Source organism: Amia ocellicauda, chromosome 1, assembly GCF_036373705.1.
Source record: "Amia ocellicauda isolate fAmiCal2 chromosome 1, fAmiCal2.hap1, whole genome shotgun sequence".
Classification (NCBI taxonomy): domain Eukaryota; kingdom Metazoa; phylum Chordata; class Actinopteri; order Amiiformes; family Amiidae; genus Amia; species Amia ocellicauda.
Window position 1 is genome coordinate 46,395,720 of NC_089850.1, and position 19,901 is coordinate 46,415,620.

At 38.3% G+C, this 19,901-nt stretch overlaps 1 protein-coding gene and 1 long non-coding RNA gene across 3 annotated transcripts in view; one reads left to right on the forward strand and one right to left on the reverse strand.

Moving 5' to 3' along the window:
- Positions 1-17,355, forward strand: part of fndc1 (fibronectin type III domain containing 1) — a 38,650-nt gene extending 21,295 nt beyond the window's left edge. The window contains exons 11-21 of one of the 2 annotated variants that reach the window (XM_066707207.1): positions 128-243; positions 643-754; positions 1,636-2,037; positions 5,155-5,292; positions 9,327-9,557; positions 10,933-11,041; positions 13,848-13,927; positions 14,388-14,417; positions 14,789-14,950; positions 15,407-15,529; positions 15,767-17,355. In XM_066707207.1, coding sequence (XP_066563304.1) covers positions 128-243; positions 643-754; positions 1,636-2,037; positions 5,155-5,292; positions 9,327-9,557; positions 10,933-11,041; positions 13,848-13,927; positions 14,388-14,417; positions 14,789-14,950; positions 15,407-15,529; positions 15,767-15,882 — 1,619 coding nt within the window. In that variant the 3' untranslated portion in view covers positions 15,883-17,355. Of the gene's footprint in view, positions 1-127; positions 244-642; positions 755-1,635; positions 2,038-2,928; positions 4,582-5,154; positions 5,293-9,326; positions 9,558-10,932; positions 11,042-13,847; positions 13,928-14,387; positions 14,418-14,788; positions 14,951-15,406; positions 15,530-15,766 lie in introns of those variants that run through there. The other variant, XM_066707216.1, reaches the window with a different exon arrangement.
- Positions 1-19,901, reverse strand: part of LOC136751535 (uncharacterized) — a 59,028-nt gene that overhangs the window by 7,416 nt on the left and 31,711 nt on the right. The gene's annotated exons all lie outside the window — the stretch shown is intronic.

Consider the following 19,901-nt stretch of genomic DNA (forward strand, 5'->3'; position numbering starts at 1 on the left):
TATGATCCATTGAAAACATATTTTCCAATGTCTCCAATTATTTTTCTATACTTTGATTTAGTGACACTCAACATAACCAGAAAGCTTCTGCTGACAGTGACCTATTGTTATTTTATTCAATTTTCAGGGAAAAACGGCCGACCAAATCTCACAAACACCAATGGAAAAGTTGCCTCCACCTCAGAAGGGAAAGCCAAACCCACAGGGCGAAGGTTAATTACAGGCCCAGAAGGTGTCACATGGGTAGGCGGTGACATTCAATTTCACAACAAAAGAAAGTAACTTAATTGTGTACTTTGCAGTTCACAGTAAAGATCTGATGTCCGTGTATCCCTATTGCTATGCTGATGAGAGAGCATCTTGTAGCAAATCAGCAGAAGATAACTGCATCCTACCAAGAGCATGTTCTTTATGGCTGAAGCATATTAAACATTCAATACAAAATGTAAATGAAACAGTACTTCTTGAAGAGCAAAAGAAAAAGAAAGCACCCTGTGTCCTTCTTAGAATTAAGACGATATAACATTAGAGTGGATTGCTCTTTAAAGTAGCGGGACACTACACCGTGAAGCATCTGAGATGTAAAAAGTAATTTGCGAGTGCTCTTGGCAAACATTCAGCTTCAATTTATGTGTTTGATAGATAGTGGACCTGGATAAAGGATTTCTAATGAACAAAGAAGGACAGATTCTACAAGATTCACAGGGCAGGCCCCGCAGAGTGACGATTGGAGAAGATGGACGAACTATTTTTGGTTGGTTTAAAAACAAAAAATGTTCTGCCTGTGAAGAACAGGGCCAGGCAACTCCAGTGCTCAAGGGCTGCATTGTCCTCTGGCTTTCGTTCCAGCCCAGATCTTAATCACTGAATTGGAATAATTCTCTTGTTAACAAGTCAAATCAACTGTCACTTCCAGGTGTGTTTCTCAGTTGCCAATTGTAAGGCCCTTTTAAAACTTTTAGGGATCCTGCCCTCAAGAGCTGGAGCTGCCCATGTAGAATCTAGAGAAGGTTTACCCATATATTCCTATGTACAACGGTACAATTACCTCTTGTTTTCAGTCACATAGTAACTAGTGAATAATTACAGAGAACAAGCCTTTATTCTGATAGAAGCAGAAGTATTCAATGGTGACGTCTAAAGATTGTGGCCCAATTAGTATTATGCACTTGTATGTGTGCATTAAAAATATTTTCTGTGGGATCTGTATTGTTAGGCTGCCTGTACCTTCTATATTATTTATATATATTTTTCAACCTATTAACTTGATGGAATGGGATTTGTTATAGCAAGAGGAGATCTGCAGTGAATTATATAAACTGCACAGAATATATGACATGTTCCCATAATGATAATTCTGCCTTTATACATTTCCACACATACATTTATACATTCCAACTTTTGCGCAATTTAGAATCATATTGCTTTATAGACCTTCCCTTAAATTAATTGTAATAAACTACAAGTCACTCAACAGACATCTCTATATTAATGTTACAGGGTTAAAATAATATTTCCAGCCTCTACTAAATTTTAGCCGTAGTCCTGGAAGACAATATTTTTCAGGAAAATAAATGCCAGCGAGCCAAACATTGTGCCAAGGCATCTGCTCACCATGTTCTTTCTGCTCCTAAGATGATGAAGGAAGTCCATTGGTGAACCCGGATGGACTTGCTTTATTTGGACATGGGAGGGACAGCAGGCCAGTGGTCAACCCGAAGGATAAAGTGTTGACAGTAGGTGGGAAGCTGGTGGTTGGTTTGGACCGTCCAAAACCAACAAACCCCCCCACTACAACCACAACAACCACAACAACAACAACTACTACTACTACAACTACAACTACAGCTGCTCCAACTACAGCTGCTACAACCACTCCTGAACCCACGACCATTCCCACTACTACTGAAATCACAACAGAAGAGCCCACAACTCCCCAGATATTCCCTACCTGCCCTCCCGGGACATATTCAGAGGTTGATGAAAGAGGAAACCCATTGCTGGGAGAGGATGGAATACTTGACTGCTATCCTGAAGGTAGAAATGCCAGGAATGCTGTTAACCATTGTATTTCTGGGGTTTGAAATTTTGAATTTGCCCTCTTAAGAATGAGCTACAGATACTCCTAAATAAATTCTCAGAGTCCTCCAGAGTACAAAAAAATAATACATATATATATTAAAAAAAAATAATCTGGGGCATTTCATCAATATCTATCTACTGTTCGGATGCCCTCGTGCATTTATTGTAGGTTTGATTATGCAGCTGAAGCCTCTATAGCCAAACTGAAAAGAGACATTTTGTTAGCTATGGAGCAGACATTTGATCCATAAAGAGGCTTGCGTGTTAACTTGGTCTGCAGAGAAAAGAATAAGCTCCTAAAAACATGTGTTTCTTAGCTTTGTTTGCAAACCCAGCAGCCTCACACATAAGGACCACACATATTCCTGGCAAAATACTTCACCTAGTCTGGATGACCCCTTAGCAATAAGTTCAACAAGTTCTTGCCTTTGGCAGATGAAGGAAAAATCATAATAATGGCCAATTACTGAACTAAAAGTAAGGTAATTCTTTAGAATATTTAATGAAGAACGTTAACATATATTACTGTTATTTTACATGTGGATACTGAAATATTTTTCTTCACTCTTATTGCTGCCTCTCCTGGAGTTAATTAGTTTTATCCCAAGACAGAACGTTGTTTAAGATGTCAATGTTAATGCTTACAGTGGCAGTTTTGCAGTGCGTCAAAGGTCCCAGTTGTTATTCTAAACTGCAGACCCTGTACCGAGTTTCCTTCCTGTTCAGTTAATGACAACGAGCTTGCTGATACTGTGCAAACAACAATAATACTACTGCTGAACAAAACATCCATACTGCTGTACTATGCTGTCACAATGTACTCTGGCTCTCCTGCTTCTTCAACAGAAAGATCATCAGATGTTATGGTAATAGTCCCCACAGCAGTTAGCTGGGTTGATGCTTTAGCTATTGAAGAAGGTACTGGCTGAGTATGGCTGCATGGTGCTTCATGGGCTGCTTCGATATTCTCTTTTGAATGATCATGTTCATAGCATTTTGTTTGTTTGTTTATTTATTTCATAATGTGTTTTCATGCTGAATAACTTTGAGTGCTTCACCTTTATACGATGCCCTGCTTACTAAAAACTACACGTGGGACTAACCTTCATGTAGCCAAACTTTAATTCAGAGATGGCAGTTTTATGCATTAATGGAGCTAAATTTTAAAATGTCAGTCTGTCAGAAACAAAAAGCAAGACAGATATCGCAGGTGGAGATGACCCTAGCTCAGCATCATTTTTCAACATTTGCATGTTTTTGGAAAGATGAAATGCATTGGCATTTGGCAGCTTTGTAATTGATATTTCTTTATTGGCTTTTTAATCGATTTAGCATATAGAAGACTAGGTGGAAGGAGTTTTAGAAAGATGCCTTTACATGTTTTGCAGTAAATGTGCATGGATAATATGGTTTTGCTTCAGCTGGCTTTGATTTTGACAGGATGTTGTCATATTTGGTTAGGAAAAGGCCAAGAACGAAACTGTATTCTCAATTCTTGAATATAACTCATTCCTGGTGTAACTTATCCAATACTGAAAAGATTACCATCATGTTTAGCTGTTTTAAATACAAGGATATGATAGGAATCATACATAGTACTAATGAGTGATCAACAAAAGGTCTACTGCATGGAGCACAACCCCCTACTGAAGCTCATCCAATCACTGCATGGTCTGCTACCCAACAAATCATGGTACACATCCTGCTCTTTTACTCCACCCCCTCTTCCAACTAGTTATCAGTGCCAACACAGGAGATGATAGTCTACTAACACCCTCCAGCAGGGCTTGGCACAGTGATAAATGTAACTTACATTTGGCACACTTTAACGACTTGGAGAGAACACCTAGGCCAGCAATTGTCTTCCTCATAGATTTTATTAGGCCAACACTGTAACATTTCTTAATATTGTTCTGAAGTCTTTCCCACATTAAATAAACAAGTCTTCTACATTCAGTTGGGTGCAGGAGGAAGATAATAGCATATTCAGAACAGCAACATAAATACACTTCATATAATTCCAGTTTGCTCCTGTTCAAAACCAATCAATCGCTAGCAGCAATTTGTTTCTTGAAACAAAGTAGCTAATTGGAGAAACACGTTTGCAGTGTGGTTTTAGTAAGCACATGCGTTTACAATAAACATCATTTATAATTATTAACTTGTAACACTGGTTTGTAGTGGATGTTTATACTACATTCATGATTTATTTTACCACTTCAAACTTCGGTTTATTCACATAACCAAAGCAAACAACATTTCATTTTGTCAGAGGTTCTCTCAGCTGGTGTGTGAGAAATGCAGTGATCAGATGCGGACTCTCCATGTGTCAGTGCAGTTTTCTGTGTGCACAGGCATCTCACAGAATTAGTGTGCATGCATGTTTGCTTGTTTGCTCAGTTTGGGAGGTGGTCTAATTGGTTTCAGAATTGGGGGGACATGGATTTCGAGTCCATGATTGGGAACATGTAGAGTTGCCGAGCGGGTGGGGGGATCCGTCATCATTCATATCGAGCAGAGGGGGAAGCTACTAATATCTGGGGGGGCTTCAACAATTCCTAAGGAGCCTGGCACACATTATTGGGGGGGATAATTTCACATCCCCACCTAAACTTACACCTATGATATCAACAATACCATAATAATCAGCGACACTTAACCATATGAAACATAAATTTACTACAGACATTTCCTCCTCCATGCTTGTGGCCAGTTAGGCTATATTTTGTACTGGGCAGTGTGATGCTTCATAAACTCAGATATTTAATTCAGCAGTCATTTGCATTTGGCATGAGGTGTTGTGATACAAATGTAATTCATTACAAAAAAAACTAAAATGTGTTTGACTTGTGTAAAAAGTGGATTTTGAGAACTGAGGATACACCTGTAGTAGATTAAGATATGATCTAAAGTGTTGTAAGCACTGAGAAACAATCTCAGAAAAGACAAAACCCTAAACCCACCCCCTTCCGTATCAAATAATTCCCTTGTTTATTTCCTGGGGCTTCTTCATTTTATATATTTCTGTTTGTACAAATACATTTTATTGTTGTTTCCTTCCCTTTTCTGAAGATTTACAAGGTTTCCAGTTTGTCCAGACGACTCTACTTCCAACAACTGAACCTCCCACAGTGGAGCCTGCAATCACCAGGCCTTTCAACAACACCCCTTCTTCGGAGTTTGACGTAGCAGGAAATCGTCGATTTACAGGTATTTGTGGGATGGCAATCTACAATATTACCACAATTACATCAGCTGAACCTTCAAATGTTTCAAATAGGAACTGCAGTTTACAGTTTACCATGTTCTCACCACACTGTAATGAGTTTGAGGTAAATATCAGCCAATGCAATAAATGTTATAAATAGACTACATAATAAACAAATAATCTGATGGAGAGAACAGGAATTAAATTACCTGGAATAGAATAAAGAGCTTTGGTGATGTCACTGCCAAAATAAATATTCATAGAAATAATCGTTTGTACTGCTGGTGGAGAAATAATTGAAGACAGCTTAACCCTGTTATCAGCTAGTATGACCAACAATGTTTAAATTCCATATTGTAAACCGTAAATCAGGAATTGTTAATAAGTTGTGATGTGATTAGGTTTCTGTTCCTACAACATACATGACTTGGGAAGTCTCTGATTGTTGTGTAATGAGTCAAGCACAGGCTCTCTGCTGTTTAACAAATCAGTGGTTGCAACCTCCTGTCCCCATGAGATCAATGAAGTATTGTTTTCCATCCTGGAGTTATCCTTCACCATAAGAAAATAACATGACACACACACATACACCGATCATCCATAACATTATGACCACTGACAGGTGAAGTGAATAGTGCAGTGGTCAGTACCTATCAAAAGTTGTCCAAGGAAGAAAAAGCGGTGAACCGGTGACAGGGTCATGGGCGGCCAAGGCTAATTGATGCACGTGGGGAGCGAAGGCAGGCCTGTGTGGTCCGATCCAACAGACGAGCTACTGTAGCTCAAATTGCTGAAAAAGTTAATGCTGGTTATGATAGAAAGGTCTCAGAACACACAGTGCATCGCAGTTTGTTGCGTATGGGGCTGCGTAGCCGCAGACCAGTCAGGGTGCCCATGCTGACCCCTGTCCACTGCCGAAAGCGCCTACAATGGGCACGTGAGCATCAGAACTGGACCACAGAGCAATGGAAGAAGGTGGCCTGGTCTGATGAATCACAAGTTCAAGGTGTTGACTTGGCCTCCAAATTCCCCAGATCTCAATCCAATTGAGCATCTGTGGGATGTGCTGGACAAACAAGTCTGATCCATGGAGGCCCCACCTCGCAACTTACAGGACTTAGAGGATCTGCTGCTAACGTCTTGGTGCCAGATACCACAGCACACCTTCAGAGGTCTAATTGAGTCCATGCCACGACGGGTCAGGGCTGTTTTGGGACCTACACAATATTAGGCAGGTGGTCATAATGTTATGGCTGATCGGTGTATATATACATTATTACAACTAGCACTAAAAAAGCGAACAGAATGGCTGCCTGCCATAGCTGTACTATTTGACAAGCTACCAGCAGGCTATAAATGTTTCAATGTTTCCTCCCAGAGAAATCAAGATGAATTAGTGAAAGACAATGGCTAAATGATAAGTAATGTTATGTCATAATCCACTTAATGGTTGTAGCTTTTCTTCTGTAGCTAGTGTTTTAAAGAACCCTTTCAGGTGGATTTTCAGGCCAGACTTACGTAGAAAAATCTAGCTGTTCCACTGATGAGATGACTATACTTTTTGGTTGTTTTTTAAAATTCCATTAACAGAAAACAATGCTTCAAATTAACTGCAGCTTCAATTAAAATTTGGCTTCAATAAAAATAGGGACAAATGTGGACAGGCCATAGGAGTTGACAGCGACCAAATAAAATGACCACTCCTGAGATTTATCAGTATCAACATCACCTTCAATAGCTCTTATGAAATATTTTTAACTGCAATCCCTCTGCGTCCGGTAGACAGAAGGGGGATTCTTTCACAGGTGTCCAACGTAACAGCTCATTCAAACTACTAGATTTTAATTATACTAATTATTAGTTTAAAGTCGTTCTGTGATATTAAAGTAAACTCTCTCATATTTTATCATGAATGTAGTCCTTTGCATTTGGAAGGTCAGTTTCTGTCCCTAAAATAAAATTGCAACATGTGAACAAAGATGCAAAACACTTTGTGCATGTTAACGCTGCCATGTACACATCTGCCCTTCTTTCAGTGTGTATTGCAGTAATAAAATGGCTACACATTATAATTGAATCATAGGAGAGGGAAAAATCACACAGCTCTCAATAAGACAGTTAGCTTTATAAAGAGTTGCGCAAACTTTCACTTTAAAATTAATGTGCTTATTTTGGCTTGTCCATGAAATGGGCTGCTTTTGGCAAAAGAAAGGACCTTAAAACTTTGATAGGAATATCCATTTTCATGCCTTAATTAATGGTCCATCAGCAGCAGACAACTTCCAGAGACAGATCGACCCAGCAGTCATCAAGTTTGTCTACTCGCACATATGTCGAGGATGAGGATAGCAGGAGCCAGCAGCACCAGGGCACAGAACTACCTGGCAAAGATTCACAGAGGTGATAGATTGTCCCTGTGATTCACAGAGCTGTGGCTACTATGCTGCACACATCTGAAACTCATTAAAATATTTTGCTTAAAAATCAGACGGCAGCAAACTTTCCCTTTGGCCAACATGATGGATACCATCTAATTTATGAGTTTAACATTTAAGATTCTCCAGGCATCCAGGTTTCCACGTCTCCCTGTTTGTCTAACCAGTGTGTTTGTTACTTCCAAGAAGGGGTTCTCTCTACTTGGCATGGAGTCAGTAGACCAGGGCTTAATTCACTTTCTTTTCATCAAAGTGATGTAAGTTCAGCTCTTGAGCTCATTACTTCAGGCAATAGATCTCAAAAATGCTATAGAAATATAGCTTCCAGACAGTACATTAATCACACACAGAAACAGGGCGGCTACTCCTCATCAGTGACATCTGAGTCAACGAACTGCAAGACGGTGGGCTGGACTCCAGTCAACATCTGGCAACAGCAGCAGTCAAGCACGCGCCATTGATTTGTATTATCATTTATACTTTTAATAATTTAATTTAAAAATAGTAACTCCAACTGACCTCCACCTTTCTCGATGCCTCAAGCCGACACTGAGGGCATTGTGTGCCTGGCTATTATGAAGGCTTGTACCTTAGGTCTCCACCCAGGAACACTGGACAATAAGAGCCTCATTCAGTGACTCAAGGTTAACCCCTGAATATCCTTCCCACATTTTCCTTATCCCAAATTAATTTGACAAATATGGCATTTTCAGATACTTCATTATTAACATTTTGTTTAATAACAGAAAGTATTTTGAACTATGTAAAAGGGAAGCATGCTGTGACATGGGCAGGTCAGACTTTAGCCTATATTGTTGGAATTGCTGTCGTGAGCTCATTTTGGTCTGTTTGGTAAGGAAAACAGCTGACGTGCCACATTATTGATCAAAAAGGATTGGCTCCTATTTATTTATCTAAGCAAGAGTGTGAGTGTGTTTTACTGAGCGTTTGTGTGTGTGAGTGTGTAAGTGTGAGTGTGGCAGAGAGTGTGTGAATGTAAGTGCGTGAGAGAGAGTGTGAGTGAGTGAGAGTGAATGTTTGGTTAAAAACTTTTAATTTTACAGAACCACAGGAACGAATCCAATACTGTATCGTAATGTAACTTCCTGGTGGAAAGCTGCTTGCTGTTAGAGTCTTCTTTAAAACAGTATGGATTTCGTGCTGGCTAGATGAATACCTTTTTTTCATTAAAAGAATATGGAGGAAATGCATAGGAAGAGGCAGGCTGGTTCTGGTGCCAGCAGCTGATTGAAATAACCGCACGCTGCTGCTCAGATGTCAGGATGTGCTGCGGGACACAGCGCAAATCAATGCCAACACGACCTGACAGTGTGCTGTTTGTATGCGTAAAGCTTAGGATATTTTTATTTTTGTCATACAAATCCCCAGGGAATACTTCTGGTTTCTGCACATTTACCAACAATAGCAGATGCTGCCAGGCTCAGCAAAATCAGCTGTATTGGAGCCTGACAAACCAAGTTTGACTAAATTGGAAAATCTTTTTTTTTCTTCTCCCCACATTTACATTTCTTCCACCACCCCCCGCCCCCCCCCCCAAAAAAAAAAGTTTCCACTGATCTTTTATTTGTCCTCCTTCTCAGCTCCATATGTCAATTACATCAGTAAAGACCCTGGGGCTCCCTGCTCACTGACAGAGGCTCTGGAATACCTCCAGGTAGACATCCTTGAAAACCTCATTCAGAAGGACAGGAAGACCGTCAGTCAGGCCCCCAAGAACAAGCCGCACAACATCACTGTGGTGGCAATGGAGGGCTGCCACTCTTTCATTATCCTGGACTGGGAACAGCCGAGGAAAGATGACATGGTGTCAGGTACGGTGAACCAAACAGTCCTTGTTTTACACATCTGTGCATCTATTTAGTGCATTAATGTGACTCATCTCACTCAAAACCCTTTCTTACTTTTTGGAGCTTAATTTCCAAGAATAACTTTTGTATCCTTCTGACAGGCATGGAAAGAGTTTCTGAGGAGCCATAGCCAACATTTTTATCAGTATGAGTTTTGCAAACAGGGCCTCAAACTATATTCTGTGTGGTTTGGCGATACATTGAGTGTGCACCTTGGGACACTAAAATGGACATGCGTGTTAGTGTTGAAATGTTACTTCCTGAAGCAATTCACCATTCGAAAATTCATGTCCCACATCCTACTGTGTCTCTTGGTGACTCCACAAACACATTTAACAAAAATGTCTTAAATACAGAACATTTATTCTTTCATCTAGTTATTCCCCCACAAATTATAATACAATTAAAAATTTGCAATAATAACCAATATTGGAATAATAGAATCAAGTTTAATTTCGGATGATAGTTCAGTGTAAAATAAAGCAAATGCTTGTTCAGACAGCCCAGAGTCCTCAGTAAGAAAGAAACTATGTTTTCTTTGACAGTTGAAATGAGATCTGTAGTAAGACTATAGGATTTTAATCCTTAGAAGAGACAATTCATTTTATTTATTATTTACTTAGTTGGAAGGATTTTCAAGATGATATACTTCCTCCTGATTAACATAATGTAATGATTTATTTAATATTAGATGCATTGTAAGAATGTCAATTGACCCAAGCCACCAGCATTTTGTTTTGCTTTTTTCAGTATGTTTTCTTTATTATTCCTTGACATATCCAGCAGTAGATCACTTTGCACCTTTAGAGCCAGGTGTGTTGGAAATCAGCCAGCAGTAAAATTTTACCCTGAAATATTTGACAGAAATATATTTGATCTTGATGAGTGGGAAAGTGTAACTGCAAATAGTTTCCACTCAAAGCACTGTATGATGTAAGCATTCCTCTTTGAGGTGGGCTATTTTCTTCAGTTACATAATCATTTTACCATTTACTGTATTTGTTCCTGCAGAAAGTCATAATGTCTTATACCTGTTTCAAATGATGTTTAATGATCCTTTAATATAAGCAGTGCAGCACAGTAAAGCAGGAGAAGTGCCAAAAAAGTTAGCTTTGAATAAATAATCAATGTAAAACACAGAAACTGCTTCTATGTAATATTCAGCTGTAACTTTCTCTGTTTCTTAGAGTGCCTAATATAAAATGTGGGGTTCCATAAAACCTTTACTGATCAACTGAAAGTGAGGGTTACACTGTTGGGAAACCTAATAATACTAAATAGGGTAGATCCACAGTGGAATAAAAATGAATAACCACAATGTTCTCTTTCTCAACCGCAGGGTATATGGTACACAGTGCTTCCTACGATGATGTCTTGAACAACAGGTGGTCGTCCAGCTCAGCCAACAGCACATTTTTGCCCATGGAGAACCTGAAGCCAAACTCAAGGTGAGTTATTCTCAGATTTCTCAAAATAGATTTAGTGTTTTTTTATGCTAAAACATCCTCATTAAGACCTGTGTAAAGAAAAGGCCTGTTTGCCTCGTATAGAAATAGGGCTCCAGGTTTGCCTGCGACAGAGATGGGCTTCCTGGTTTGTCTGGCTGTGTTTTTAAGTTGCAGAATGACAAAAACCTATTCGATCAGCAGTGGCTTTATCGGTCAGGTGACGAGGGAAAATCAGAATGGGGAGTTAAGAAGGAAAAGATCAATAACGTTTAAACTTTTTCGTCCCTTCCTTACCTATGGGGAAAGGTAGCAACTGAAAATAAAGATGCCTTGAAAATGCAGGAATGACAGCAGGTAGCAGCTATAATCTAAAATGTCACATACTATTTTTTAAGCTACGAAGCCAATATTTCAGATAAGCAACCTGGTGAAGCTGTGTATTTATTGTCAATGGGATTAACTGGTTGCTGTTCAGACTGATATCTGTGTCTGTAAAAGTATCACATGCCTTAACTAAGTGTAGGCTAGCCCTGCAGCACAGGGTTTGTTCGTGGTCACTACCTTAGACTGCTGGCTCAATGCTATTTCGGCAGCCTGACCCCACTCTGTTTCATGAACTTTGTAATCGAGTAATCGTTCTATTCGTACAACATATTTAGTTTATATCAGCTTAGTGACAGGAATCAGATTTTCAATTCAATGTTGCTGCCAGTAAAATCCACACTCAATCCATTCCCACACACAATACATGTGATTTATTTCCCTTTTTCTCCCATCACTGCAAAAGAAATCTCACTTTTCAAAGAGGTCACACAAAGGGAAAACGTTAAACTGAAAACTCATGTGCTGCCAATTGGGAGAAGAAATATGATGAGCTTATCTTACAGTGATCTGTACAATGAGTATTTATTGAGATTTCTCTATTATTTCAGTGTAAGATGATGTGCAATAATAACCCCTGCTTTGCCAATTTGATCGTTCTGCCCCTAATTAACTTGTTCCCTAATTTGTACTTGATTAGATTTGAAATTACTCTTGTTTATCTGTATCAAACATTCAGTGTGCTTCAGATGTCTTTCCTTTTAACCCTCCTGTCATCAGTATTACAATATTTGTAACCACGCTGAGACAATGTCAGCTTTTGCAAGTTCATTTTTTATTTTGCAATTGTAATTTTTCCTGACTTGTTTGTGGAATGATCAGAAAGACCAATCTATGCCTTTCTGTACACAGTGCAGGTTATGGGAATGCAGCAAAAAAAAAAAAAAAAACTTGTGTTGGCTGCTGTCCAGTGATTTTTTTAACATCATTCCAGAGCAGCATACAGGCCCTATAGAACAAATACCACAGCGCTGTACGTCATATTGAGTGGAAGGGTGTGATCAGTCATAAAAACTTGATTTCAAAAGACCATTTTCATTAAAAGATATTTGGAAAAGAGCTACCAGCCAAAATAAATGAAAGTTTACATAATGTTTACCCTACGTAATTTTTAGGCCCTGTCCCCATTATCCAGTCACACCACCTGTCTGTCATGACAAACTTCACACTGCCCAGGGCGCCTCTGGGTATTTTCTTCTTCTATTGATATGAGGCCAAGAGCCCACTGCAGTCTGCCACTCCGTCTGTGTGGCCTTGGTCCCATCAGTGGCTCAGAAACATTTGCCTGCTTTTTCCCTGTTACATCCCATTCACACTGGCTTTGAATGCCGGCAAATTGCAGGATGTACCCATTAACACAGAAAATGGAGAATGCCAGCAATAACCCATTTACACAGACCTTGCCGGCAACAATATGACACCATAAAGTCGGCAGTTGTTTCAGTATGAATGGGGTATAAATAGCAAATGATCACCTATTTTAGTACAAGATTCAGTTTTAGATTCATACTAGCCCCAGATGCATATGAACAGTCTGAGCTCCAATGCCGGTATTTGTCATCATTCTTCACTGACTAATAGCCATACCCGGCAAGGCTTGCTTTGCCGTATTACAATCACTTTTTGCTGGACAATAAATCAGAAATGCAATTAAAAACAAGGCTTGTATTACTTGTATATGCTGTCAGTGCTGTGCGCATTGTTGCCTCATGTTCGTTTGCTTAAGAAACACCACAGTGTGCCGCTCTTCACACTTTCCACAGTGATGCGCAAATACAGACAACACATTCCCAGCACCCTAAAAAACATACTGCAGCCAGTCAAAACCTAGACTTAAATTAGTTTTCCTTTCCTCATAAAGGAACTGCTGTCCCATGCTCAACAGCCTGGAAGCTTTCCTCAGGATGAAAGGGAAACAGTTGACAAGGCCACAGCGGCCTGGTTCTGTCAGCCATTTCCTTTCTTTCTGCTAATGGAGAAAACAGAGGCATTTCATTTTTTACTATCAATTAAAAAGGGTGACCTCACCCCAGCTATTACTTATTTAGGCTTTATTGTTTTTATTGTCAATTTGGAGTATTTTTATTCTTTTATTATACTTGGGATTCCTACAGGTCCAACGTTTGCCATCTAATTCAACACAGAATTGTTGATTTTATATTGTTTGAGCAGGTAATAAAATGTAGTGAACTGAGAATTTATATAGCTTGATTCTTCCCACCACAGCATGAGGCAATGTAAAGTGCCACAGTGGAAAAGACTGTTAACACTTGAAAATAAAACTCAAATATAAATGGGGAGTTCATAGATGAATCCTTCAAGCCAGCATTACAATTTGCACTGTAAGCTTTTTCCATGATTGTGATATCAAATGGATGAAATACAGCTAACACTAAATAAAGCTAACACTTAAATATTTTTTTAGGTATTACTTCCGAGTCCAGGCAAAGAATATATTTGGCCTTGGTCCCATCAGTGAAACCATTACATATGTAACTGAATCAGGTATGGTGATTTATTTATATTTTTTTATTTAAAATATGATTGTAACAAATACATCACTGGACTGTACAGTTAGAGCTAAAAAAATGAATGCTTTCAAAATAATATAAGTTATATGGACATTGATTTTTTCATTGTTTAGGTTGATACTCCACCCAAATATATATACAGAATACAGTAGTGGTTTTATTAAGTAGATTTGTATTAACCTACATGAAACCAAGGTTTTTATGTGGTAGTGTGGTTTCATTTAATTAAAAAGATGATTTAATGTAATACCATTTTCCAATTAAAGTGAACGTCCATAAAAGTGACTCCACTCTTCAGTCAGGAGGCAAATGTTTCCTCAGGGACTCTTCAGTCAGACTCGGGACGCACGCTTTGGCAGCGGTGGGAGCTGCTATGTGGTGCTGGATCTCTGAAAGTAAACTGAAATTGACTGGTGTTCGTTTCTTTCTTACAGATGACCCATTGCTTATAGTGAGACCTCCTGGTACGTAACCCTAATATTTACTCTCTCATGAGCATCGGACACTGTATCACTGTATGCCATTTGTTTTCTTTCTTTCTGTACAGGAAGCATTCAATATTTACAGTTTAACAAAACTAACTAGATTTAAAGTAACTGAAAGGTTTTAAAAATAAATTGTATGTTTATTTGTTCATAGGCTAAGATAGGGTATCACATTACTTGTTACCATCTAATGATGCTACTTGTAGTGCATAAAGTGCCAGTGACAGTGGCATGCCAAATCAAATCACTCCCTTCAGCAGCTCTGTGTCCTAGCTACCACTGCAAAGTCTTAATAGAAGATAAGATGGTGGGACATGTAGATCTGATGAGGGATGCCTGTTTTATTGCAGGGGGAGAGCCTATCTGGATTCCTTTCACCTTCAAGTACAACCCATCACAGAGCACCTGCAAGGGAAGTCAATACGTGAAGCGTACCTGGTACCGGAAATTTGTTGGTGTAGTCCTTTGCAACTCGCTGCGGTACAAAATCTTCATGTCTGAAGGACTGAAAGGTATATGCAAAACGGAGTGTTTTTCTCATGCGCACTTCTCAAAGTCTAATGGTCTTTTATTTTAATTTCTTCTGACGCTGTTTGACACGTGACACTATGAGAGTCTCTGGCTCATTCACACTGCATGCACTTCCCCACTGACTTCACCTACACCTGCAGCAAGGTAGTGAAAAGCTGCCATCACTGCTGCGATAGGGCAGCGATTGGGCAGTTCAGGACTTTGCCTAAGGAATGCTGGACTTCCACAGATTTGTTATAGAGAAACATGTGGAAAACTGGTTTGTATTCAACTATCTGCAACTTTCCAAGTGGATTTGGATCACTACTTATTTTTTCATGAGTTGTTTCATCGTCTGAAAATGTAATGTCAGTCACGGATGTTGAAATGGTATTAAATGTTGCTGTCCACTTATCATGATTCTTAAGGGGTCATATATGATATTTGATACTTTCTAGATACCTTCTACAGCATTGGAGACACATACGGACATGGTGAGGACCACTGTCAGTTTGTAGACTCGCACATGGATGGGAGGACTGGTGCCCACAACCTCTCCAACTACCTGCCATCCGTCCAAGGTGAATACAGGATGCACCTGCTACTGACTTTTAATCAGTCCCTTCTTCAAAAGGAGCCTTATTTTAATTACCAACACTATAGCTAAACAGCTGAAGCACCGTGCAATTTGTAATAATGTAACCTTGTGATTTGAAATGTACTGTATCAGATCCCTTCTGAACTCAACAGACCATCCCCTGTATGGTCAGATACCAACTTGTCTGAAATTATTAATCTTATTCTGAATTCTGTTGCAGGATACTTCCGCGCGTTTCGCCAGGAGCCAATGAGTTTTGGGTCCATCGGCCGCCGCACCCCTCACCCCTTCGTGGGCTGGTATGAGTGTGGAGTTCCTATTCCTGGAAAGTGGTAACGGCCCATCAAACCCAGAAGAGTCTACAAAAGAAAAAGAAAAAAAGAAAAAACTGTTCCAATTTAATTAAGGCTATCCTGGGCAAAAGAGACACACATACTGCTTTCAAATGAAGAGTTCCAAATATTAAAAAAACATTGTATATTATCACTATCATGCACTTTTTTAAAGCAGTCTGTATATATGATAAACAAAAGCATGCCTGCTGGGGTCAATTTACTTAATTGTATTTTATTTTGCTGCCATCTTCAATCCCACCATAGCTGGACTGCACACACCAAAAAATAACTACTTCATGCAATGTTTGTTTTTCGAAGGTAACATTTGATGAAAACACATGCTTATTGTTGGCAAAGTAAAGCAAAGTATTAATAATTTTGTTACAAAGTACTAACTTATTAACGAAAGAGTTCTTGTGTTGGATAACACAGGTCCACTGAGAGGACTTTGTAGTATTGTAAAATATCACCTTGACACTTTTATACCTTTAACAGAAATATAGTTGGCATACATTTTGACAATGTATGATAATAAAAACAAATCTGAGAACGAATTATTGGGGACTGTTACTTTAAATATAACTATTTTCTGTTCAAATATATTTTTTAAATAAATTATTTTAGTCCTATCACATCATTGGGCTGGAAATTATTTAATTGTCAGTATGAGGTCAGGGTCCAGGTCAGGGAACCAACAAGAGTCACATCAGCTCAGGTATGGAAGAAAATTGAAAAAGGTGCTATGGAAACCACTAAAATGAGACCAATACCCTTTTAAGATGTTCTTAAGAAGGGATTTGTTGTGCTTAAAAAAAAAAGTACATTTTTAGCAGACAACAGCTCTAGTAGACCTCTAGCATTGATCATATCAATAAGTACTTTCCAGTCTCTACAGAAGTGCACTAGCTTTCAGAAAAAATAGTCATGGCTTCTATGTTAGTGTTAATATTAACATGTTATTTATTCTTACTGCATTCAACAGCTTATAACAACATAATTGCCACTGGACTTTATATCTTCTATAGCTATATATCTACCGATCCATCCATCTATCACACAACCTGTGGATGTTTTTCAGTGGTGACAATATATTGGTGCTGAAATTGAATCCTTGAACATGTTCCATGGTGTTGTATTTTGCACTAAAATGCATGAGCTGAAAGGCACTGCAATGAAAGCTGAGGACCTGACAATGTCCGTGCAATTCACAAACTCCAGACACATTTGTATAAAAGACTGGCAAGACTGTATATGAGATATGTAGCTTGATTAGTGTATAAATTGTTTGTTCGTTTTTTCATTTAAATGCCTGTTTTCCTCTTGGATGTATTTTAAGATGCTTTCAGAGGTAACAGAACAGCCAGAGTCCTTATACTCTTTATTCTCTCTTTAGTTCAGAAATAATGTTTGACAGGTTGACTTTTTAAAAAGGTCTTTTCATATTTCTGAAAAAATAAATGGTTTTGAAACACAAGACTGACATTTGTTTAATGTTTTGTTTGCATGGAGTAATGGGATTAAAGGGAAACTGTAACCAACTACAGCACACCATTTCTCAAGGTTATTTGTGAAGGTGCCAGGAGGGGTATCAGTGTGGTACGGGAATACAAGCACAATTTGCCACCAAGTTTATTTACAGTCCCTGGCAATGTCAATTTCCTTTCAAATTGCATTAACTTAAAGCTGTTAATAGTCTGCCCAGAATGACCTTTTGCTGGAATAAAGAGTGGGCTCGGCAAATGCAGAAAAATATCAGGGTTAAGTTGTAAATTGTGACATAAGTCTTTCAAGATGCTAACTTAAGAGTCCCTAAAACCAGTGTAAATGTTTCCTTTTCATTTTGTAACATTAGCAATTTGTTTTTGCTTTTTTGCTTTTGAAAGACATAGTGTGGCAAATTTGGTTTGGTGGAAAATGCTGTTTGGATAAGATTCATGATGTTTTCCAAAGGTTTTGCCCTCCAATAATATGGAGGAAATTCCTGAAACATATCTGTAGGCTACAATAACAGAGGAGCCCGGGCAAAAGAAATGCACACACTCACACAAAACCAGCCAAAAGTATTTGCTTACTATTGAGAAAATAGAGGAATGAAAAAAGAATAGCCAAGAAATTGAAATATTGCATTTGGGTGTTCTTTAAATCGCTCAACAGTGAAACCACAGCCGTTCCTTTTCCCCAGTGAGTATTTATGGAGTCTTTTCAGAAGCCTGATCGACACGGTAACGCTTTATTTGAACAACCCTCTATGTAGCCTGCATAAAGCCTACATAACACAGCCATAATGCATTCATAACCTGCCATAACCATTTTTCCAATTGACATAAAAGGCACATAAGTGCCCTGATTATAGCACTCACTATGAAATATGTGCCACAACCATACATGCCACATGTCATAGAATGATTCCTCCAGATTTTGGCGGTAAAGTGTCATAATGCAGGTATAAATAAATATAAGACAATGTTATAACACTCTGCTATGAAACATGGGACACAACATCTTGTCATAGGACACCAAGAAAAGTGTGGATTTAAATTGAACATATTGCTCTCATCATTATTAATAGTGTTCTGTTCACTGTGGACCTACACTGTGGTGCCTACTAATTATTATTATTATTATTATTATTATTATTATTATTAGAAGTAGCAGTAGTAGTACAGTACAGTACAGTATTATTGTAGCTTATTCATGCTTACTTTTGCATTCCCTCTCTCTCTCTCTCTCTCTCTCTCTCTCTCTCACACACACACATACACACACTTTAATAACTGCACATTCCACACATTTTCTTATAGATTGTAATTATTACCACAAAATATATAATTTATAATTTACAAAAACATAATTTTTAGAAATGTTTATCAAATTTTACAGTGGCCCTGAATTGCAAAACACAATTGCAAAAAAAAAAAAAAAAAAGAATTGCAAAAAGAAAAACACAAAAACAAAAAGCAGAAAACAAATGCAAAAGAAGAACACAGAAACAAAAAGCAGAATGGAAATGCAAAAGGTAGAACACAAATGCAAAAACAGAAACAAAAACAAATTATAATTTTTTTAGTTTCTTCATCTGCCAGCCGCATTATTTCGAAGCCCACCGTAGTTATGAACAGGCTACATGCCCACACAGGACTGAAGCGCTGTCATTGGTCAGTGTCTCTGATCTCTGCTCTGTTCACACAATACTGTGCGTGTGCACATTTAAAACATGAGGACAGTGTTCACTGTAAACACTACAGGGAACACATACACAATTGGTGCAATGAATGTGAGCTAAGCTCTCTGTTTACACAGTGTTTATTTCTGATTTTAAAAGTGATTTGGTCCCAGAGCTGGTATTTTTACATTCTATATTAACAAATATATGTCTTGATCGAGATATGAAATTAGCCTACAGGACCTACAGTTGTCGCTCTGTACAGTGCACCTCCACTTCTAATTATACTTCCCTGTAAAGAGTTTACAGTCAATAGTCATTTTTTGTATTTTGTGTTTTTAATAAATGAAGCGAGAGTGACCTTCAAAATCGTAATTCCAGGAGCTGTCTGATTTCCGGGTCTGTATCAATACGTATACTTTAAATTGAGCGTTTCTCTGGTGCAGAGAGCACAGAGCAGAGAAGTGAACAGAGGTCGCTGACCTAGCAGCGCTTCAATATGGCAAGCCAAATTATAATTTAGAGATATCTTCAAATATTTAAAGATATCTCTAAATCATTTAAAGATATCTGCAAATATTTCAAGATATCTTCAAATATTTAAAGATATATCTAAATCATTTAAAGATATCTTTAAATCTATTAGAGATATCTGCAAATCATTTAAAGATATCTCATTTAAAAGTACATTTAGAGATATCTATAAACCGTTTGCAGATATCTCTAAATCATTTATAGATATCTTTAATTGATTTAGAGATATCTTTAAATATTTTAAGATATCTCTAAATGATCATTTGGCTTGCCATACTTCAAGGCCGATTTATTGTTCTGCGTCGGTCCGCGTATGCATCTCT